The sequence below is a fragment of the Eleginops maclovinus genome, chromosome 12 (assembly GCF_036324505.1).
Source record: "Eleginops maclovinus isolate JMC-PN-2008 ecotype Puerto Natales chromosome 12, JC_Emac_rtc_rv5, whole genome shotgun sequence".
NCBI classification, from domain to species: Eukaryota; Metazoa; Chordata; class Actinopteri; order Perciformes; family Eleginopidae; genus Eleginops; species Eleginops maclovinus.
This window is the reverse complement of record NC_086360.1, coordinates 27673538-27697978: the sequence shown is the minus strand read 5'-3', so window position 1 is coordinate 27697978 and position 24441 is coordinate 27673538. Positions and strand designations below refer to the sequence as shown.

At 40.4% G+C, this 24441-nt stretch overlaps 1 protein-coding gene and 1 long non-coding RNA gene across 2 annotated transcripts in view; one reads left to right on the top strand and one right to left on the bottom strand.

The window, feature by feature from the left end:
* si:dkey-91m11.5 (PH_BCR_vertebrate and RhoGAP_Bcr domain-containing protein) overlaps positions 1-24352 on the top strand; it is a 48209-nt gene extending 23857 nt beyond the window's left edge. The window contains exons 8-27 of the mRNA XM_063897732.1: positions 4081-4266; positions 6422-6529; positions 6727-6787; positions 7443-7495; positions 7584-7724; positions 12195-12316; positions 13218-13383; positions 14211-14330; positions 14581-14656; positions 14975-15079; positions 15167-15241; positions 15836-15933; positions 16761-16892; positions 19579-19638; positions 20456-20565; positions 21106-21245; positions 21342-21476; positions 21960-22065; positions 22245-22404; positions 22787-24352. Coding sequence (XP_063753802.1) covers positions 4081-4266; positions 6422-6529; positions 6727-6787; positions 7443-7495; positions 7584-7724; positions 12195-12316; positions 13218-13383; positions 14211-14330; positions 14581-14656; positions 14975-15079; positions 15167-15241; positions 15836-15933; positions 16761-16892; positions 19579-19638; positions 20456-20565; positions 21106-21245; positions 21342-21476; positions 21960-22065; positions 22245-22404; positions 22787-22876 — 2244 coding nt within the window. The 3' untranslated portion in view covers positions 22877-24352. The remainder of the gene's footprint in view (positions 1-4080; positions 4267-6421; positions 6530-6726; positions 6788-7442; positions 7496-7583; positions 7725-12194; positions 12317-13217; positions 13384-14210; positions 14331-14580; positions 14657-14974; positions 15080-15166; positions 15242-15835; positions 15934-16760; positions 16893-19578; positions 19639-20455; positions 20566-21105; positions 21246-21341; positions 21477-21959; positions 22066-22244; positions 22405-22786) is intronic.
* On the bottom strand, positions 11948-15197 carry LOC134873851 (uncharacterized). The gene is made up of 3 exons (XR_010166991.1): positions 15122-15197; positions 13173-13311; positions 11948-12334 (listed from the first exon to the last, which is right to left on the bottom strand). It is a non-coding gene; the product is annotated as an uncharacterized LOC134873851 (long non-coding RNA).
* Positions 24353-24441: the final 89 nt, after the last annotated feature.

The window sequence follows — 24441 nt, the reverse complement described above, 5'->3', positions numbered from 1 at the left end:
CTTAGTTAGCTTACCCTAGCTAATGTTAGCTCGCTAGTTATTGCTTACATTACTTCAGCATCATGTCTAACTTTAAAATAACAATTCACCCATTTTTACTCTTACAAATTCAGTGTTGAATGTTTAATTCAGAAAACACACACTAGCTATAGTAGCTGCTATGGAAAGATGTAGCATATGTTAGCTAACGTGAGCTAATGTTAGCAAACCTTTGCCAGATCTTTCTGTTGGCTAACTGTCTCACATACTGGTAGTTTGTGAAACTTTCTTCCATTTAGAAGAAGATATAACACATTCTTCCTTTCACAAAATGAAAAGATTAATTCACAAGTACAAAACACACCTTTCTTTTATTTAAAACATGACATATGTAAGCTAACATTACCAAACATGTCATCAGCATCAGTTCCTGCTAGGCTACTGAGTGTTATGCTTCATTTGAGCGGTTACATGCCCCCAGTCCGACATCCTGCCACTTCGACATGCTATTTGTCAGACATGCTGCTATTCCGACATGGAACATCCGATATCAGACATATTTTAGTACCGCCATTCCGACAGTCCTATTATTATTTTTATTTTTTTTATTCAATTTATCTTCACGGTTCCTGTATCAAATTCCAACATCCTGAGAACCACGGATGAGCCTAATGTCATCTGCACCCGCAGCTATCAATAATCCACCCGCCATCCACCCGAGGCAATGCTTTTTTTTTTCAACAATTGATATCCACACCCGCCCGCTACCCATCATCATTCATTAGGACTAAAAGGTGTGAACACATATCCTAGCAGCACTTCACTGGCTCCCAATCTGGAGAATTAATTTTAAAATTCTTCTTTTAACTTTTAAAGCTCTTCATGACCTTTCCCCCAATTACATTTCAGACTTGTTAGTGCCCTATCGTCCTACCCGTACATTGAGGTCTGCAGGCAGGCTTATTAACCATCCCTGAGTCCCGCCTTGCAAGTAAAGGAGACCGGTCTTTTTCCGTCTTAGCTCCAAAATTATGGAATGAATTGCCTGAGGAACTAAGGTTGGCAGATTCTGTCACACATTTTAAGTCTCTCCTTAAGACTCATTTATACCGCAAAGCTTTTGAAGGGTTTAAATAAGTTTAATTTTGTCATTGTTTATTTTGTATTAACCCTTTTTGTTGTTGTTGTTGTTGCTATTTTGTTTATTTTATCTGTAAAGCACTTTGTGATTCTGTTCAAGAAAAGCGCTGTATAAATAAAGTTTATTATTATTATTATTATTAGTAGTAGTATTATAGTAGCCTAGCCTATATGCCGACACGTCGCTACCAGTCGCTTGCCCTCAAAGTCCATCAGTTGTGTTTTACGTTGGTTATCTTGATTGTGTGATGCTTTCTCACCAGCAAAGTTAAACCGGCGCAACATAGCAAACTCTGTCTGGTCCAATTTGCTAACATAGGCCTATCTAATATATTTTTTTAAATCATTTGTTTTTGTTACTACAACTCAACAAAAGTTGTGTGGCATAATTTGTTGGGTGGCCCTCACTGGATCTCAAACCGAAAGCAATAGCGAACTGCCGCAAAGTATGAGCTACAGCAGCAGCAAAGTGAATTCCAGAATCATTAGGCACTGCTATACAATGGTCGTCTAGTTTGCACTAAAAAACTGTGTGCAGCCCATAGAGCTTCAGGCAAATGCACTGTGACCAAAACGAGCCGGCCTGTCCTAAATTGCGGCCTACATTTAATAGCCTACATTTTTTTTAAATTAAGAAGTGCTTCAGTAGAGCTCTAGAAGCCTAAGTTTGGTCTTTTTCGTTAGAAAACAATTTCATTTGAATTATGGACTTCCTTTGAATGAAGTTTGATTGGACTTTAAGTTGACAGAAGAAAGTTTCAAGACGCTACCTGTTAAGAAACACACGTATTTTTAAATGATACCCTGATACCTATAGGCCTACGTCATGAAGCCTATGGTTGTTTGTTAGCCTATTACTTGTCTTTTTTACCTATAATTCCGTTTATTTGTTGTGTTATATAATATAGGCTATTGTTGTAATGGATGCACTGACTGGTTAGCACTCAATTTTCGTTACCCAATTTCGATCTCCCTGCATCCGATCTGCAAAAGAGTCGCTCAAGGGCAATAAAATGCTATGCGAGCGTTCTTCAGAGGCTGCTCCCAATTCTATGGAGCTGTGAACCAGAGCTGATGGGATGACGAATGAGAGACGTGGCGGTGGATACGAGAGGGCTATTGGAAGCGTCCATGAGTGCCAAAGACATCCACAGGGGGACTAGGCCTACCACTCCGATTGCTTCCACTTCGGGTGGAGCCAAGATTAACAGCGGGTCCGGCTGATTACCCTACTCTTTAAAATACTTTAGGCTGTGTGTTAGAGTTATCTGGGCACTGAATCAATCACACGCACAATTTCTTATGAAAAGGCAAAGACTTTTATTTCTCATTATTTTCAAGGCACATGGGGAAGAGAGCAATGGCCCAAACATGACATCACACAAATGTTAAGTGCTACGTGCTATAAATAGTTGTATAAATAACAGGCAGGAAATAAACACAGGGAATGACGATGGATAAGTTAGCAATAAATACAATAAATTCATAGCCGTTTCAAATGTGCAAAGTACAATCAGATAAAACACGTTAAATTAATCATAATCTCAAATCCAGTGTTAAAAGACATCAAAAGTCAGAAGGCATCCACAGCAACCCAATAGCACAGCAAGCCAAGGCTATCCCCTCCTATTCCTCTGTACAGATCTCGCACGTCAAATGAGCTTGCTCTTCTCCCCGCTCATTCGCGCACACATGCACACATACACAGAGAAACCCGCCGGGGAAGCCAATTCCCCGGAAAACAGAAAGACACCACAATACTACCTGATACGCTGGCCTCCTCGCCTCGGCCGCCGAAAGTGGGGCATAACGGAGTCAAAAGACCAGTAATCGCAACACGCAACAATCTTTATCTCTTAGGCTGATCTCAACTTACGACGGATACAATACAAAACTCACCCACGTCCTGGCACGGCAGCTCTGGCGTGGAGCTCAATCGTATCTCCTTTCCCTGCCCTGCTGTCTCACCCCAAACATACCCATTATATTCCCAGCACCCACCCATCCACCATTCCCAATCAACAGATGCAACACAGGTGTGTTGCAACGTCTAGGCCGGCAGGCGGGCGGGACCCCGCCCCCCATCGTCTTGCGCTCAAACCACCCGCTTACAACTACATACTTATGCAGTTTACTGGAGGAGAAAACATCCTTTGAATCAGTACACAGTTTTGGCCTAGTGATAATTCTATTTTCTACATACAGTAGGCTATTACGAGCTAAACTGCAACGCAGGTGCCAGGTGGCTATTTGTTCTGTAAAACAGGACTCGTGTATTAGGCCGACTGCTTGGCACGCACGCAATTGTGTGCAGGAGAGCAACGAGAGCACATCAAAACACGCTTTGCAGCTAGGACTTTTTTTTACTGTCTCCGAGTGTGTGTCAAGGTATCAAGGTATTGGAGCAGATTTATTTAAAACGTCAGCATTAGAGGAATTGACACCAAGCCAAGTTTCCCCCTAATTTCACTCACCCGAACCCTGGCTGCACGGATTGCATCACCCCATACATTAATAGTGTAGAATGCTTTCATAAGATTTCATGTTTTTTTTACACACGGACTACAGAAAGCACGCAAGCAAATAGGCTACTGCAAGATAGGACCCATTTCCCTTATTACATTAATGGCCCTAATGTCGGAATGACGGGACGTTTTTTTTGTCGGAGTGGTGGGAGCTTTGAAAACAATGGAACTGCTTCCACTTCGACAATTAGACGTCAATGTCGGAATGGGGGTATGTCGGAATTGATGGCGGCTACCCATTTGAGCATGTTCTATTATCCTGTTCAGGGTGGCTCTTACTTGTTACACGCACACAAACATATTGACCTTTTTATTAGAAGTAGTGTGCTAATGGAGTAGCGCAATTAACATTGTTAAAGACAGTTTTTTTAACCTTGTTGTGTCTGAAAATCTTCTTTCTACAAACACAATATCATTCAATTCTTTATGTTTCCAGCCCATGAAGCCTCTGAGAGCCGCAGCCACGACTTCCCAGCCGATGCTGACCATCCAGCAGATAGAGACCATCTTCTTCAAAGTGCCCGAGCTTCATGAGATCCACAAAGACTTCTTCGATGCGCTGCTGCCCCGAGTCCAGGAGTGGAGCCACCAGCAGTGCGTGGGCGACCTCTTTCAGAAACTGGTACGCTGATCAGATGTTTGTTAGCTGCAGGAAACAAAAAGGTTCTATCTGCAAGTTGAGTATGTTTAGGGTTTAGGGTTTTATGGATTTCTAAAAGTCTTAAAAGGCATAGAAAAGAAGCCCTTAATTGCTATTAAAATGTCAATTAATTTGAGAAAAAGTTCTTTAGAAGACCACGCTGAAAATAAGCTCTTTTTCCCTGTGTTATCCCTTGGACAAATATCATACAAAGAGGCTGTGCATATATTATTTATGTCAGTCTTATCATGCATTCTGTTGATATATCCAGCAGTGGCTCAGTCAGTAGGGGCTTGGACTGGGAATCGTAGGATTGCCGGTTCAAGTCCTCGAACAGACTTGAAATATGGAAAGTTGACTGCTACTTGGAGAGGTCCCAGTTTACCTCCTAGGCCCTGCTGTGGTGCCCTTGAGCAAGGCACCGGACACCTCCAATCCCCCCTCTCCATTGCTCCCCTGGTGCTGCACAATAGCTGCCCACTGCTCCCAGTACTAGGATGGGTTAAATGCAGAGGACTAATTTCACTGTGTGTGCTCTGCTGTGTGCATGTATGTGACATAAAGAGGATTTATCATCCTCCGATTCTACTTCATATATATTGTCAACAGAAACTGTTGTCTGTCAATCAATTAACAATGCTAAGACATGGGAAATGGGACCAATGGCAGTTTCGGGATAGCAGGAAAAAATCCACTTATTTTACCTTAGCCTGAACCCCGGTTGATTTATTTGGACATATATTTTGTAGGAAAACATGTCATGGCAGTGTTGCAGAATCAAAGCTACAAAAACCTGTTTTTCCACTTGGTTTGTCGGGGCTTGAACACAGCAGAACAAATGTCAGCCTGCAAAGTAAACAAGGGAATCTGAGAGCAGGGAAACACAGAGTATCTGATCTACTGGTAACAGAGAAATGCTGAAAGTCTGATTTTTTTTTAACTGCAGCGCGAGTGTGTAGTGACAGATGATTTAAACCCTCCTTTAGATAGAAAGCTTTAAATAACCTAAAGCCTCCAATTATCTAACTGTATGTTGGCTTCAAATCAAACAAACCACCGTTCGTCATGTCGGTAACTTTCAGAAACTAATTACAGCACTTCTTAAAAACCTTGATCATTAATAATAATAGTTTAACGAGGGGACTTTCACGGGGAGAAGGTGGCAGTGTTTGATTCTTAGTAATGCTTCGAGGGATCTTACAGCGCACATGTGAGCAGTCTGCCTGGAGTCATCCCCCGGCCAGATAAAAGCCTCACCACATTACAGCAGTAAAGAGAAGAAAACGCTCCATAGGAGGTCGCCGAATAACTGCCAGCTCAGGGAGGGAGGAAAACGATGAAACACACACTTTCATGTACTTATATATGACGTTACGGGGAGAGAATAACATCGATATTAGAGTTGTATCCCCTTATTGATTCTAAACAATGATTTATAATAAGCTAGCTATTGCTAATGATGGACCATTATGCTACACAAACAGAAAAACAACAGCTTTATTGTTTGTGTGCAATTGAACTGTTCTGTGTTGTGTTTCTGCAAAACCATAAGGCAGTTAGCTTAAGTTAGCCTCCTTCATTTGTGTGAAAAGCAGCATCTTTATATATTGTATATCTTAAACATAAGAAACTCTCAAATCTTTTGGGTAAAAACTGTTTATTTGCTGTAGTTGAACACTATTAAATGTTAGTTTTAGTCTTAAGTTACCTTGAGACGAATATAACAACTCCATAATGTTATACGCAATTTAATAGAGCTGCAATTAACATGTATAATGTATTATTCATTATTCTATAAATTGTCAGAGAATATTGAAAATGTCCATCCCAATTCCTCAAAGTCCAAGGTGGTCCAACAGAGAAAAGCAGGGAGTCTCCAAATTTGATTTCATTGTTTTTAAATAAATGAAATTTGAGAGGCTGAAAACTGCTTTTATTTTATGTTCTACAACACCTTTGAAATAAGCACCTTTATGTGCTGAATCCAAATCCATTTCTGAATCAAATCCTAAAGTAGAGATGCACTCACTTGACGCATGAATTCCTCCTATAAACTGTATCACAGTGACAGTGCAGAGTGCACAGCTGCAGTGAAATCTATCCTCTCAGGATTTTAAATCTAATCTGCGCCCTGCAGGCGAGTCAGCTGGGAGTGTACCGGGCCTTCGTGGATAACTATAAGGTCGCTGTGGAGACGGCGGACAAGTGCTGCCAGGCAAACGCTCAGTTTGCTGAGATATCTGAGGTATGTGATCCCGCCTCGCTCAGCGGGGCTGCTGCAGGAAAGCATTTGATGTTGCACAGCTGCCCCGGGAGAAGTGATGACAGGGCAGTTTTTCAGCAGTGCAACAGCCACGCAGCTCTTTATAGCCGCGCTGATTGTTTTAATTGCGCTGTGGGACAGTGATTTAATGAGGGTCTTTTTTTCTCTTCCCTTGCCAGAACCTCAAGGTCAAAAGCACAAAGGAATGCAAGGAACAGGCGGCTAAAAATTCACTGGAAAGTGAGTACTAAATTAAGCTAATGGCTGTCTTTTACATTGAGGAGGCCCCATCATGCTGATGTTCAGGTGTATATCAGTATGTAGTGTCTCTCCTGGGACATGTCTCCATGCTTTAATGTTCAGAAAGCTCTTTATTTTTCTCAGACTGCCTGTGCTGCAGCTCCTCTTTTCACCCTCTGTCTGAAACCAGAGCCCAGTCTGCTCTGATTGGTTAGCTGGCCGGCTCTGTTGTGAATGGTCATCATCTTAGCCTTAGACCATTTACATGCACAAAAACCTATGAAAGACACCACAGGAAAGCACAGCACAGTAGGGACTTTTCAATTAAGTATTTCTTTAGACGATTTGGGACATTTTCCTGGAATGAACTCTTTTTTATATGTACATTTACATCATGGTTTTATTATTTGGATTGTCTTTGTTCTTATTAAGTCTTTTTTATCCATACACACACATGTATTACACGTCTGTCCGGCCTTGGGACAGGGATCCCTCCTCTGTCTCCTTGGGAGATTTTCCTTGGACAGTGCTAGGGTCTAAAGACAGAGGGTTTGGTGTGCTCTACCCTGTAAAGCCCCCCCCCGAGACATGTGTCGTTTGTGATATTGGGCTATAGAAGTAACATTTGATTGATTAATTGACTTCCCTTTCACAGCTCTTCTCTACAAACCTGTGGACAGAGTGACTCGCAGCACGCTCGTTCTGCATGTGAGTGTCGACCCAAATCTGGAGCAACACCCTGCCTGCGTGAAGAGAACGTTGGTGCATTACCTTTTTTGTTTTGTTTTATTTCCAGGACCTCCTGAAGCACACACCCTCCAGCCACCCGGACTACACTCTGCTGCAGGACGCTCTGCGCATCTCTCAGAACTTCCTGTCCAGCATTAACGAAGAGATCACCCCGAGGAGACAGTCCATGACCGTTCAGAAGGGAGAGGTCAGTGAGGGAAACTTTTGATCCTGTTTTCAGCCACATTTTTACCATACGCTCTTTAAATCGTGGTGCTTTTTAACTCTGGTGTAAGATTTGAGTCATGGGACGTCTCGATCTGAAGATTCTGTGTTTTTCACCCGTTTTAATATCCTTATTTTGGAGAGGAGGAAGCCTCTGTGAATAATTCTGTTCATGGTGAAAACCTCCTGAACCATAAACACTAAAGGAATCCTAACCGGTGAAACTGGTGAGATTTTTCTGAAATAAGCTCCAATGGTGGCCTTTACTTTGTCTCTTTCTGGCTGAATGCTATGATTTCATTTGTCACTAAAGCTCTAAAGGTGTGTACAGAACACTTGTTTATATGGACTTGAGGATTACACACACACACACACACACACACACACACACACACACACACACACACACACACACACACACACACACACACACAAACATAATCGAGTGCTACATTTTGTTAAATCACTTTCACATCTTCTCACTAAACAGCAGCATTGTGAAATCCAGCCTCACACGTCAGCCCCCGGAGTTTCTGTCGTGTCTTGTCTGTTGCTGGTAAAGAGCTGCGAGGTGTCTGGAAGCAGCATTAAAACAGGATTGTGAGTCAGTTCGTCGCTGACTCATCGCAGCCTGTCTGCCGGAGAGGAAGCTCGTGACAAAGCAGAGCAAAAAACTCTGGAGGCGAACGGGGAGAATTAACCTGCCGATCGCCTCCTCGCACACTCCCATCCTTCTCTGTCGCTTCCTAGAAATGACCTGTCAGACTAATGTCCAACCAGCAGAGGAGGGAGGAGTACTGAGATCTTGTTCTTGAGAAAAAGTAGAAGTACTCAGATCTTGTACTTGAGTAAAGTAGAAGTACTCAGATCTTGTACTTGAGTAAAGTAGAAGTACTCAGATCTTGTACTTGAGTAAAGTAGAAGTACTCAGATCTTGTACTTGAGTAAAGTAGAAGTACTCAGATCTTGTTCTTGAGTTAAAGTAGAAGTACTCAGATCTTGTTCTTGAGTAAAGTAGAAGTACTCAGATCTTGTACTTGAGTAAAGTAGAAGTACTCAGGTCTTGTACTTGAGTTAAAGTAGAAGTACTCAGATCTTGTACTTGAGTAAAGTAGAAGTACTCAGATCTTGTTCATGACTAAAAGTAGAAGTACTCAGATCTTGTGCTTGAGTAAAGTAGAAGTACTCAGATCTTGTTCATGACTAAAAGTAGAAGTACTCAGATCTTGTTCTTGAGTAAAGTAGAAGTACTCAGATCTTGTACTTGAGTAAAGTAGAAGTACTCAGATCTTGTACTTGAGTAAAGTAGAAGTACTCAGATCTTGTTCTTGAGTTAAAGTAGAAGTACTCAGATCTTGTACTTGAGTAAAGTAGAAGTACTCAGATCTTGTTCATGAATAAAAGTAGAAGTACTCAAGTCTTGTACTCGAGTAAAGTAGAAGCACTCAGATCTTGTACTTGAGTAAAAGTAGGAGTACTCAGATCTTGTACTTGAGGAAAAGTAGAAGTACTCAGATCTTGTTCTTGAGTAAAAGTAGAAGTACTCAGATCTTGTACTTGAGTAAAGTAGAAGTACTCAGATCTTGTACTTGAGTAAAGTAGAAGTACTCAGATCTTGTACTTGAGTAAAGTAGAAGTACTCAGGTCTTGTACTTGAGTAAAGTAGAAGTACCAGAGTGTAGGAATACTCTGTCACAGTAGAAGTATTCTAAATGTTCCTCCAGTGAAAGTAGAAAGTACTCTCCTCTAAATGTACTTAAAGTAGCGACAGTAAAAGTAGTCATTGTCTGATTGGTCCATTTCAGAATAATATCTCTGATATGTTTTATAATGATTGATCATTAAAGTGTTCTCAGAGCTGGTAAAGGTGCAGCTAGTTCTAATGGCTTTGTATACTGCAGGGTAGCTGCTGGATTTACTGCAGGTGAACTACAGTCTGATTTAAGGGAGATCATATTTACCATCATTAATCCAGATCTGTAAAGTCACTAACGGTATAAAATGCTTCCCAGAAATGACCTGCAGCTTTCCTTATCAAACTGACTGTCTATCCAGCCTTCTGGGTGTGTACTGAATAAAACTTCCTGACCCCTATCCCCCCACCCTCTAAACACAACATTTGTTAGGGCTCTGATTCAGATTGACCTGACTGAGAACTTCCTCTCTTTTTCCAGGGAACAGGCCATGGGGTATGGGATATTAAATCAAAGGGGAAAGTTCCTTTATATAAATGGGAAGTCAGGAGATGGACAGAGAACATGCCAGCACACGACAGCCCGTCTGAAGCGGGGAGTTGGTGGTGTACGTGACTACATTTGCACCCATTGTTGCTGGTTTGGCTGTAATTACCACAAGCATTTTAATCAGTTTGTTTAGCTTCAGCGCAGTGTCTTATTTTAGAGCGGAATACAAAATGAAAGCACATACCAGTACTGCAAAGTGGTAATATAATGAAGTACATTTACTCAAGTCCTTTACTGAAGTGCAATCAATTCTTATAATCCAGTGATTTAACCCTTAAATGGTTTCTGTATTCTAGACGACGAAGTCATTTGACAGGCTGTGTCCCTGTGCATTATGGGTGTAGTAACAGTTTAAATACAGTGTATTATTGGGTCTGTGTAATACAGCTGTAACATGGTGGTAATAATGGAGTTATATGGGTGTGATACGGGAGTTAAGTAGCGCTGTATTAATGGTGAAATGTGTGTAAAGACAGATCTGACGTATCAAATATCAATGAGTTAATTTTGTACTCACCTGTTTATGGGATGATATATGATTCTAATATAGGCCATTAAGCACATACAGTAGGAGTACTTAAGCTTTTGGTAATTTAGGTATATTGGGAGGCCAATTGTGCTTTTGGTAAAGATTTTGAATGCACGACAGAGCATTTTCACATTTTAGTTTTGCTACTCCACTGATATTTGAGTAAAAACATCTGTATTTCTTCCACAGCTGGTAGTTTGCAGTTTTTCCATTGGTTTATTGACTATTGGTGGTCATGCTGGTGTCACAGAACAATAAGCGGATGGTACCATGCAGTGTTTAAACCAGGACAGTGTTGAACAGGATCGAGAGGGTGTGTGTGTGTGTGTGTGTGTGTGTGTGTGTGTGTGTGTGTGTGTGTGTGTGTGTGTGTGTTCAGAAAATAGAGAAGGGATCACCATGCTGCTGTGGTTTCCTTGTTTTTGTCACAGTGTGGTTGGGCTCACATGTGCAGTGTCACTGTAAACAGCCTGAGTCCAGAGGTCAAAAGGCGGGGGGGGGGAATTTATCAGCACACTGCTGCAGGATGAGCTCATGTCATCACATGTCTCTACCCTCAGGCAGGGCGGATCAACCAGGATTACAGGCCACAAACATCCATTATTGGAGGAGAGGGTGGAAAAAGTATTGCTAAATGAAGGACAACACGAAAAATGAGAGTCACAGACATGCTAAATGCTAACGGGATGCTAACGTGCATCGTTACGTCAGATGCTGCTACTTGCTGACTGCCCTGTTTTAGTTTTATCACAAGTGATTTATTGTTTGTACTTATTTTGTTTACTTCCTCTCTATGGTTTGGTAGCATTCATCTGACTGCAGTTTCACACCGCAGACTTTAAAATAACTACAAACATCAGCACAAAAATAATGTTTGTGAACTTCCAATGAAAGCAGTTTGAAATGTAAACCGTCAAATACTTTCTGTACTCTCAGCAGTTCTTACTTTTTGCTTTCGCTGAAGTAAAATGGGGATTGCATTCATTAAAACTACAGAAGGATTTAGATTTTAGAAATATAAATCCGATTACATCATCATCATCCCGGGGGACATTGGGTTTTGTCACAGTTGCTCCATTTAAGAATTAAATAAACTGCAATCAAAATATAAGATAAAGATATTTATACAAACATTAGAAGTAAGTAAATAAATGCAATAAGAGATAAATAAAAAAGGTCAAATATTAATACAAACATAAGAAGCTAAAGTGAGAATATACAATACAAATATCTACAGTAGTAAAGATATTTTTATAAACAAAAACTGAAAATAAAGATAAAATAAAATTACGTACAAATATTTATTTAAATGTAGGAAAGTCAGATAAAAAATGTCAAAAAAAGATCAAATAAGAAAAAGATATTTAAATAAACATATTAAGTTAAAATAAGAATATGCATTAAAAGATTTAAATTTAAAATAAAAACCTACGTATTTATATAAACCACAAAAGTAAGAAAGTGGAATAAAATAATAAATGAAAGAAAAAATGAGAAAGTTGAACACAATTAATTAAAAGAACATCCAATGAAGTGGAAGTGAAAATGTGCACATTCTACTACGATACATAGCATGTATATTCCAGTATACGATGCATTACTGGTGTATTATTTTCTGGGTGTGTATCTGGGAGTTAAATACTGCGAGCGGCCTGACGTGATTCCTCCCTTCCTGTTGCAGCACCGGCAACTGCTGAGGGATCGCTTCATGGTGGAGCTGGTCGAGGGATCCAGGAAACTGCGTCACGTCTTCCTGTTCACCGACCTGCTGCTTTGCACCAAGCTGAAGAAACAGGCCGCCGGGTGAGTCTGGGTCAGGGTCTGGCCGGGGCGGGGGGGGAGGAGAGGGGGAGGAGAGAGAGGCTGTGACCTGGAAGAGCCACTGCTTCAAAAACACTACACCCAGGCAGACATTTAACTGGCTTACGTAAACTCGATAAAGGGGCGGCAGTGGCTCAGTCAATAGGGACTTGGTCTTGGGACCGAAGGGTTGCTGGTTCACGTCCCGATCGGACCAAAAAAATATATATAGATATGGAGTGAGCTGGTAGCTGCAGAGGTGCCAGTTCTCCACCTAGGCCACTGCCGAGGTGCCCTTGAGCAAGGCACCTAACCTCTATCTGCTCCCTTGGCGCCGGGTACCTGGCTGCCTCTCTGCTCTGCCACCTCTCCTCTGCATGTGGTTGTGTGTGCATGTATTTCCTCTGTGTGTGTGCATGTATATCCTCTGTGTGTTTAATGTGTGTCAACACAACAGAGTAGAGAAAAGCAATTTCCCTGTAAGGGATTAATAAAGTATGTCTTCTTCTTCTTCTTCTTCTTCTTCTTCTTCTTCTTCTTCTTCTTAAACAAATTTAATTTAAAGTTAAAATGAGACAAATCTAAAAAAAATGTAAATAAAATGTCAAATTAAATAGAATTTAAAAAATGTTTAATATAAATAAATAAAAATACATAAATATAAATAATTGTTTTTATAAATATTTTTTAGAACATTATTATTATTATTTTGGTTGACATTTATATTAAATGGAGTACTTCCTGCAAATCTACACATTTTTGCAGCAAAAATAAAACTTAAAATAAAACTTTCCACGTGTGTAGAAAACCCATTTTAAATTTAAATAGCCGTCAATAATGTCATTTAATTGTCAAATACCTGCCCGAACTGCGCAGCCCTTTATAAAACCTTCTTCTTCCACAGCAAAGGGCAGCAGTACGACTGTAAGTGGTTCATCCCGCTGGCCGACCTCACCTTCCAGACCATCGAGGACTGCGAGTCCACGCCCGTCCCGCTGCTGCCAGAGGAGGAGATCGACACCATGAAGATCAAAATCTCACAGATCAAGAACGACATCCAGAGAGAGAAGGTGAGGAAACACAGAAACTCTATCCTCACCAACACAGAACAGAATTAAGGACCACGTAGACTTTATGGTTTGTTATGTGTCAAATTAAATCAGACTTTATATAGCCCAATATTATAAATAATACATTTGCCTCAGGGGGCTTTAGAGTCTGTACAGATCAACATGTGAGGGTGTGAAAAACAACATAGACAATTAACTCGATAAAAAGGTAATGCAAAATAAAATAAAATAAAATACCATAAAATAAAAAATGTATTAAAACAAAAATAAATAAATAATAAAATACAATAAAATAGAAATACGATGGTAAGGTGAATTTAAAATACAAATAAAGTAATTAAATTAAGATCAATAAAATAAAATAATATCCAATAAGTTAAACAATTAAAATAATTTAAATAAATAATAAATAAAATAAAAATACAATAAAATAAAAATAAAACACAGGACCGAGAGGATGTTCAAGGCAAGCCCTAACTGTAAGCTTTATTGAAAAGGAACAACAGTGAATGACAGTGTAAGAATAACATTGTAAAATTATAACTTAAATAATGCAATTTAGTAAGTTGTATTGTAAATGTAAAATATGAATAAAATAATTTAGACAAATCCAAGAAAATTATATAAAAAGAATAATAATATATATATTTTTAAATAAAAAAATAAACACATAAATAAATAAAACATTTAAATAAATTAAAAATAATAATAATATTGGACCCCAGAGGATGTTCAAGGCAACCTTTAGCCAGCCCAAACTATAAGCTTTATTAAAAAGAAAAGTCTTAAGCCTGTGTGACATTAACCCTGGTCCTGTTGATCTGCAGAGAACCACCAAAGGAGTGAAGGTGATTGAGCGCCTGAGGAAGAAGTTATCAGAGCAGGAGTCGCTGCTGCTCCTCATGTCGCCCACCATGGCCTTCAGAGTGGCCAGCAGGAACGGAAAGGTGAGCAGAAGTATTGGAGGAGGGGAAAAAAGTGTGAATTTTTAAAAGAAGATGATTAGAGCCACACGAAGAAGGAGTTAGAAAAATGAGAAAATAGTGGGACATCTTTAAAAGTTGTAATTTAGATAAAATAGAGAGCCTGAACTTCTACATCTGGTGTCTGCTTCCCTCTGCTGGTAGACAGCGGGACGTCACAGCATGAGTGTGCCTCAAAATAAATGACATTAAATCATCTCTAAATGTCTTCCAGGGTTTCATGTTTCTCATCTCCTCGGACTACGAGCGAGCCGAGTGGAGGGAGATCATCCGAGAGCAGCAGAAGAAGTGTGAGTTTAACAGACGCAGAGTTATTCATATATCAGATGTGATGTAAGAAGATTACACTTTATGCAAAAGAAAGATAATACAGAATTAGGTGCAGGTATACATTGATTCAGGCAATCTGATTCCCATCTTTAAAATCTTCTAAATAAACATCTGCAAAAGAAAGAATGAATAGTGAGATAGTTAATGGTCAAACAAACACCAAACTTCCCATAATCTAAAGTAATGTTGTAGTCTGATTCCCAGCTTTCTTTTGGCTTCGTGCACTTTTGCATTAAATGATCATATGACCTTTGATCTTCCTCTGGTGTGCCCTGCAGGCTTTAAGAGCTTCTCCCTGACCTCTCTGGAGCTGCAGATGCTCACCAACTCGTGTGTGAAGCTCCAGACTGTGCACTCCATCCCAATGACCATGAATAAAGAAGGTAAGACTCATGATGTGTTGCACTTTTTAAGGTTTGACATACCTGCAGCTTTCATGTTATCCTAACATGACTCCCCCTCCTCCACAGACGATGAGTCTTCGGGTCTGTATGGCTTCCTGAACGTCATCGTGCACTCTGCATCCGGGCTGAAACAGAGCTTAAGTAAGTGGCTTATTTATTCTCCTGGTATTTACCAGATTATTCTACAGTTTGCAGGTGGATGCAAATCATCCTGTGTGTCAGCCCCCCCCCCGCCTGTGTGGCTGGGTGGACAGCTGCAGAGGAATAAGTGGGATTAGTCAGGAACATTCTGTACACCAGCCTGCTCAAACTCTACTTTGTACTAACCATCGCTAAAAAGAAGCCAGGACACAGTCAGTGGTGTGATTGATGTGTGGGGGAGGAACACAGGGATTTTAGCCTTTGCAGACCATTTACATGCACTAAAACCTATATACCATACTACAGGAATCTCTCCTGTGTATAAAGCCTGCAGTTTTACAGCTGTTGGCCTCAGGTGTGTTAAGCATGGCTTTGCAGTTGCTCGTAGGAATGCAGAACTATGCTATAATTTAAAATAAGACATGCAGAATAAAGTTATAATTTATGAATATTTAAAACTTACATTTTCAGACAGATCGGGTAAAGGGATCATCAGACACTTGACAGCTTTTGGTTTTAAAAAGCTGTGTCTGAAAGCTGCCAGCAGGTGTTATTGTTCAGATGTTTAAATCTACCTCTGCTTGTCCGCACCAGACCTGTACTGCTCTCTGGAGGTGGATTCATTCGGATACTTTGTCAACAAAGCCAAAACCCGCGTCTACAGAGACTCGACTGAGCCCAACTGGAACGAGGTGAGTGCAGACAGCGGAGAACGTGAACGAGTCAGATCAGAAGCCACTGCTGTGTGTCTTTAAAGGAACACTTCAACATTTGTATATCAAGCACCCACCTCAAGTTACCTTAAACTAAAAGCAGAGCAAAGTCTTGGGGAGTGGAGGAAATCGGGCCATGTCTAAATCAAAATGTGCCTACAAACTTGTGCAGAATTCATCGAGTCTGTAATATCCAGTTGTCTGCTCACCACTTTACAAAAAGCATGCATCTTCCCTCAAAACCTTACTGTTTAAAACACTTCCGCATACATAGTTTTACCCTTTTTTGGGGGTGAAAAGTCATGTTTTTGGGGAAGTAGTCTTGAGGAATTAAAGTAAATTGGGGCTGGGCTTCAATAAAGTCATTTGTGCAGTGCAATCTGAGACTTCTCACTGAAACTGCACTTTTTTAAACACTTTGGACGTGAAGTGCGTGCACACGTTTGAAAATATGCAGAAATATTTTAAATAGGGAAGCTTTCAGAGCAAATGCATGTTTTTGTAGAGTAGTGAGCATACAACTAGGTTTAAACGGCACAATTTGAGTTTGCAAACAGATGTTTTGATACACATTTTATTTAAACACGTCCCCCATTTACTTCAATTCATCAGTAATCTTCTCTGTGATTTGATTCTTGTGAAAAAAACAATGTTATCTTGAAAAATTCAAGGTAACACAGGAGAGAAATTGATATAAAAAGGGTCATTTTTGGGCTCAGTTGAACCGTGCAGTGGATACAATGAAAGTCCTCTGTTGTGCACCGGTCTGAAACCTGCAGTCACGTGTTTTTATTTTCCATTTGAAGGAGTTTGAGATAGAGCTGGAGGGCTCTCAGACCGTGCGGCTGCTCTGCTACGAGAAGTGCTGCAACAAGAGCCGGCAGAGCAAAGAGGAGGCGGAGATCACAGACAGGATCATCGCCAAAGGACAGATAAAGGTACGGAGCAGAGCAGAGGTCAGAGGCTGTAGAGAAGAATGAGGATGAGTGAAATATTACTATCCTATTTCTACTGCTGACCACCGGACCTTTTCTGGTTAATCCCGGCCTGTGGGGCCCTCAGAAGAAGCAGTCCTCCATTAGGGCCCTTCAGCATGAGGCCCCTGATGGTGTTGTGAAGGAGGATTAGAGTGTGTGTTGTTTCCTCATGAAGCCTCTGGCTCCAGAGTCTGACGGAGGGAGAGATGCTCTTTGATCAGCCGGAGAAACCCCCTCTCTGTCAGAAACCTGGAGAAACTGTCAGGGATTCCTCCTTCATGAGCTGTGGGGTCAGGTTGGCCCTTCTCCTTTCTTTGTTGGTGTTTACATCAGCATTATGGCGACTGTTTTACCCTTTGAGGGGCTTAGGGACTGAGGAATGACAACATGACATAACAAATTAGTGTCACATTGAGGTGACGGTGTATAAGCCTTCACACTCAGGAAAATACAAAGTTTTACAATATTAAATACCATTTAAGCAAAACACAAGAACAATGTGGATCATAAAACTAATGCAAAAGAAAGAAATAATAAAAAAATAAATCATTAAATTAATTATTGAATAATAAATATTAAAATATAAAAGCAATAAAAAAAATATTGTATAATAATAGATTTATTAAACAAAATGAAACGTACAAATAATATCAATTTAAAAACTAAAAATGTGTATAATACCATTTTAAAAGATAAGAAATAGCACGAATAATCGAAAAATGAAATAAATAATAATGAAATAAATAAATGTTAAGATTTTAACTCATTTATAAAACATATATCAATTAAATGAATATATTTGTTTATAAAAATTCTATATTTCTTTGCTTTCTTTAAAATATTAGGAATTAATTGAAGTCAGTAATTGGATCAAAGCAACATATTTTAGTTACAAAGCGATGTGGAAAATCCAAGTTATACTATAATAACATAAAGAAATATATTTACTTCAAGTGAATAATATGGAATAACCTGTACTGTGCAGGTGAGTGAGCCTTTGGGGAAATATAAGGGTTGTATCATGGATGTGAATATGACTATTGTCTCATGTGTGAATAAGTCTGGTGTTATACGTGACTAATTGAGAGGATCCTGTTCATGCTACCTGAGATGTTGGAATAGCAGCCGGCTCTCCTGTGATTGGCAGCCGTCTGACGTTGCTAATGAGGGTAGGAGGGGATTCTCAGCAGTTAATCCCACAAATCCAACAGGGAAGTAGAACAACACAGCGTGGTCAGCAGCCTGCATGGCTTTTCTTTGTTCTTATCTCACCGGAGTAAAAGGAGTAAAACAATGCCGAGACGTGAGGATGAGCGGAAGTTTTGTAGAGATTCTGCAGAGCGGCATGAAAGAAGCTCATTATTCCAGGCGATGTGATCAGAGGCTGGTCGTTCAGGGGAAAAGAGGGAATTAGTTTGAGGAACAGCGCTGGTTTCTGTGAATATTCTACTGAAAAGAGTTGAGACAGTATGAGTGAGAGTAATCCTAATGAGGATGAGGGTGTGGATCAGGCCGGCAGTGTGATAGAGGAAGAGGCAGACACGACTCCAAGAAAAACCCAGAGCACAGGGGCCCGTCTGTGGCAAAGAGTCCGCAGCAGTCTGATCGGACCCAAGGTAAACAGCCAGGAGAGCTTGTTGGAAAGAATGCTTCAGCAGAGTTTGGGTTATTTTGCTTCAATAACATGTCTTATCTCAAACTAGTGGAAAGAAAACATACAAAATCCACATTAAGGAGCATATCTTCGTCTGTTTCTCTCTGTACATTTCTCTTAAATTCACCAGAAGTTACAATTACATGATGCCTCATTTGCATATTTAAACCAATTTCAGAAAACTTGCAATATAAAAAATGATGGTGTGAATGTCAGTAATGATGTGGGGAAGTTTCACGCTGATATCTGTTAGTTACATTTTCTACCCTATTCACCTGTAGTGTGTACAACATGTAATCTTTAAGGCCGTTTCCTCTCCTCCTCTCTCCATCACACACCATTCACACATACACACTTTATCACTCAAACTGAAAATTGATATTTATTGACAGTATTTTTGGATTGATGGAGTGAAACAGAGGGATATTCCAAATCCCCCGTGTAAAAAACCTTTTATCCTTAACTTTATATAAGAAGTTCTTCTCCTGGCTTTATGGACTTACTAATATTTCTGTTAAGGTATGCAAGGTAGCACATTTTCAATAATCATTTGAGTTTTTAACATAGCATTTTATACAACTTGTAATACAAAATAAATGTGCTTTAATGTAAACAATCACCTGGAAGGTTTTGTAATAAATGAATATATGTTGGATTTTATTTGTTTAGTTTTGAAAGACAGCATTGTCCTACCTCTATTTCTTTTGATTGCATATGAAACCTAATTTTAAGGTTGGAAAGACATCTGCCGTGTGGCTCAGTGCTCAGAAACTACATGATGTTATCACGGTTCTCATGATCATTATAAAGACGGGCTGACAGTTTGGTATTAGTCCGGTTACTAAAATAGATCCGTGACACACCCGGCCATAAGGACTTTATGCTCATGTGAGGATGAGGGACGGCTTATATTACCTGGCACAACTTATCTAGATGAAGAGGTTTTACAATAATCACAATTGAAATATAATTTGTCTCTTATTTTACTTTCAGCTGGATCCTCAGACGTTGCAGAATAAAGACTGGCAGAGGGCGGTCATCGGCATGAATGGGGTAAGGTTTGTTTTTTAAAGCAGCGATGTAAAAAGAGGGTGAGTGAGGTTAAAGCTAAGGGGAAGCTAAGGGAAAGATAAAGGAAAGCGAAGGGAAGGCTAAGGGAAAGATAAAGGAAAGCTAAGGGAAAGCTAGAGAAAAGTTAGGGAAAGCTAAAGGAAAGTGAAAGGAAATATAAGGGAAAGTTAAAGGAAGGCTAACAGAAGGCTAAGGGAAAGCGAAGGGAAAGATAAATAAAAGCTAAGGGATGGCTAAGGGAAAGCTTAAGGACAGCTAAGGGAAAGATGAATGAAAGCTAACAGAAGGCTAAGGGAACGCTTAAGGAAAGGTAAAGAAGAGCTAAGGGAAAGCTAAAGGAAAGCTAGAGAAATTAAGGGAAAGCTAAAGGAAAGCTAAGGGAAAGCTAAAGTAAAGCTAAAGGAAAGTTAAGGGAAAGTTAAAGGAAAGTTAAGGGAAAGCAAAGGAAAACTAAGGGAAAACTAAAGGAAAGTTAAGGGAAAGCAAAGGAAAGCTAAGGGAAAACTAAAGGAAAGTTAAGGGGAAGCTAAGGGAACGCTGAAGGAGAGCTAAAGGGAAGCCAAACGAAAGCTAGAGAAAAATCAGGGAAAGCTAAAGAGAAGCTAAGGAAGCTAAGGGAGAGCTAAGGGAGCGCTAAGGGAGAGCTAAGGGAGTGCTATTGGTCTATTCTATTTGCACTAATGTTACTATGGTTTGTTTCACACTTGATGTTTATCATTCAGTTGTTGCCACAGTGTGTGCTGTTCAGTTTCTCAGCTGATGTGCTCCTCCCTAATAAAGCTCTCTTGTCTTGTTTCAGGTGGAGGTGAAGCTGTCGATGAAGTTCACCAGCAGAGAGTTCAGTCTGAAGAGAATGCCTTCAAGGAAACAGTCCGGCGTCTTCGGCGTGAAGATCAACGTAGTTACTAAGTGAGTTTCATTTCATATCGGTTCATTATTCAATCAATCTAAAGGATAATTCTTGTTTATTTAAAATGATTATTAGACTGAAAGATGCATTGAATGAATGTAAGACTTCACAAAATGCTCAGGTGAAGGATGCTTTTATTTTGAAGTCAGTTCTTGATCGCTCTTATTTTGAAGGTTGACTTAGTGGCTCTTATTTTGAAGGTTGACTTAGTGGCTCTTATTTTGAAGTTAGTTCTTGTTTGCTTTTATTTTGAAATCAGTTTTTTTTTGGTTCCTAACGTTTACAAATCAGTTATTGCACGCTATTATATTGAAGTAAGTTCTTTGTTGCTCTTATTTTGAAATCGATTCTTGGTCACTTTTATTATGAAGTCATACATTAGTCTACTTATTTTGAAGTTAGTTCAGACTCTCCCAGGAGATTGTGTGACACACGATAAAGTCATTTACCACTACGAGGCACAATAAGTGGGGTCTGTTCGATATATTAAAAGCCCCTTATTCCTTTTTAAAACTGGTTTCTGTGTCACTCCTCACCAGGCGAGAGCGCTCGAAGGTTCCCCTCATCGTGAGGCAGTGTGTGGAGGAGATTGAGCGGCGAGGGATGGACGAGGTGGGAATCTACCGAGTGTCCGGCGTCGCAACGGACATCCAGGCCCTGAAGGCGGCCTTTGACTCCAGTGAGTTCAGACTGATAACTTAAAGCAAGGACAAAGAGAGATTTACCTGTAGGTGAATGTGGAGTTAAGTAACTGTTGTCTCGTCTTCTCACTCAGACAACAGAGACGTGTCTCTCATGATGAGGGAGATGGATGTGAACGCCATCGCTGGAACTCTGAAGCTGTACTTCAGAGAGCTGCCGGAGCCGCTGTTCACCGACGAGATGTACCCTAACTTCGCTGGAGGCATCGGTCAGTCAACACACCATTATTACCCAGACAAGACTTTGACCATTGACACAACTTGGGACTTGACATGTGACTCATCAGTCTTGACTTTAAACTTGTACGTTTAGACTTGGGACTTGACTTGAGGCTGAGTCAGTTAGTTGATTTGTAACGACTTGACTTGGCCTTTGGATCCAGGACTTCGCTGCCTTGACTTGTCTTGTCTTGACTTGGAACTTGGGGCTTGACTCTGTTAGTTACTCTCGACTGGTGAAGACTTGACTTGGCCTTTGGATCCAGGACTTCGCTGCCTTGACTTGTCTTGTCTTGACTTGGAACTTGGGGCTTGACTCTGTTAGTTACTCTCGACTGGTGAAGACTTGACTTGGCATTTGGTTTCTGGAATTCCCTGTCTTGAATTGACTTGATTTGGAACTGCTCAGACTTTTTGTTCTGGGACTTGTCAGACACGACTCTGGAGCTGACGTGTGTGTTTTTGTCCCTCAGCGCTGTCTGACAGGGAGGCGAAGGAGAGCTGCATGATGAACCTGCTGCTGTCTCTGCCTGAGACCAACCTGGTGACCTTCATGTTCCTGCTCGACCACCTCAAACGGTAACACACCCGAATCAAACATCAGCGTTATGTATATTTCTCATGTTTCTCATCCTTACTTTTTTAATTGACAGCTGGAAAATCCAATATAAAGGATTTTTGTTTGTATTGATTGGAGGAAAACTCAACTCTCAAGCTGCCTGTTAACTCATTGCCTATCTTCTGCTTTGTTCTTGCAGAGTGACTGAGAACGAGAGCGTCAACAAGATGTCTTTACACAACCTGGCCACCGTGTTCGGCCCGACTCTGCTGCGGCCGTCAGAGAAAGACAGCAAACTCTCCAACAGCTCGCAGCCCATCTCCATGAATGACAGCTGGTCTCTGGAGGTCATGTCTCAGGTACAACATGCATCAAAATATAGAGTGGTGCGGGGATGACAGACGTGTGTAAAGTCACTGGGATTTCTCCATTGAGTTTTGGATTTGTGCACATGTCAGAGAACAAAATGTTAAAATCTCTTCAGCTCTTCAGACCTTATTTCAGGCCAACAACCAGAAACACATTGACTTCCAGATGATTACAGGGAGAAAACCTCAGCTAGCTATCAGCCGTAAAGTCAGGCATGTTGGGGAATTTGAGTTACTGCACCTGTGTGGACGTAGATAAAAGTGCTGACTTATTTCCGAGGAGTAGGACTCATTCCTGCAGCTCCTTATTGATGAGTTCCACAGGACATTTTTCACTCTTTTAGGTCCCTGATCACCTGTTCTGTGTCTGCAGGTTCAAGTCCTCCTCTACTTCCTTCAGCTGGAGGGCATCCCAACCCCCGACAGCAAGCGTCAAAGCCTCCGCTTCACCACTGAAGTATAACGGGAACATGGTGCACTGGTTACTCTGTGCACAGGCTGAACATCTGTGGATTAATGAGGCTGCTGTTTCACTGTGAGGATGCGTCATGTGGCCACTAGGTGGACCCAGCAACACATACAACTGGAAACAGCCACAATCACCGCAGCCTGCTGTCAGAGAAAGATATACGGACAAAATATATCATCCCTTTTTTAATTTAAGAGTATTTACTGTACGTTTCCAATGTGCACATTAGCTCCATATTCACAGAGGAGGGATTTCTGCTGTATTAAGATTTATTTCTGATATATATAAAGCTCACCTGTGCCAATGTGTCCCCTGCTGATGACCAATACAACATTTCCCTTAATGTTTACCTTCATTTTGTACAGATTTTTTAAAGTATGAGACTGAAAACTGTAGTTAACACACAGCAACGTGCAGGCATGTTGACCTTACCTTTAAAAGTGTGCAGGTCTACAATTTGTATAGTGACCTTATTCAGTTTGCAGCTTCTACTGGGGGTGTTGTATGTCGATATGAGGGCTTTATATGGACTGGTACAGAGAAGAAATAAGGCAAATCATTCCAGGACATTTCACTTTTTTCATTCTGTATTTTGAATATGTTGTTCCATGTTTGTTGTCTGATTTTTAAAGGGGCCCTGTTATGCCTTTTCTTTAGGATTTCCCTTTCCTGTAGTGTGTTATATAGGTTCATGTGCATGTAGATGGTCTGCAAAGGCTCGATCAAATTCCACACCATCACCCCTGCCTGAAACGCCTCCATTGGACTCCTTTGTTTACTTCTGGAACATAGTTACATCACTATGGAACACTTGCGCTTCTACTGGCTAGCGCTCCAACACATTGTGTGCGATAGTCTAAGAGGCGGGACATCTCTAAGTTGTTCACCAATCACAACAGAGCCGGTCAGCTAACCAATCAGAGCAGACTGCGCTCTGGTTTCAGACAGAGGGTGAAAAGAGGAGCTGCAGCACAGGCAGTCTGAGTAAAATAAAGAGCTTTCTGAACATTAAAGCATGGAGACATGTCCCAGGAGAGACACTACATACTGATATACACCTGAAAGTGAGCATTATAGGGCCCCTTTAATTAATTCTGTATATGTGTTGCTTCCTGCTGCATTCCTTCTCTGTAGTCCAACTTCAAAAGCACAAAATCACACTGCTGTAGAAATAAAATCACCTGTATTTGAAATACCAAATGTTCCTCTTAGGACCTTATTAAAGCACAGTTATTCACTCGTATACAAGTCTCCTGGCATATGTTTATCATCCACATAGTGTTACTTAAAATACACTGTTCTTGCATTAATATTGTTTTTTTTTCCAAATCACTAAAAGTATTGAAACACTTGTTGGCACAATCTTTATCCCTAAAGGCTTATGTAAAATAAAAAGCATAACTGTTAGTGATTCTTAGGATGACACTTCTTGTATGTATGATTCCTGTAAATAAAAACTTGGTAACATTATTCTTGCAATGGTTCATTATTTTAGCATTTTTTGGGGGTGAGATAGTCAGCGCACAATTATTCTGATTATTGTTTAGTTTTTAATACCA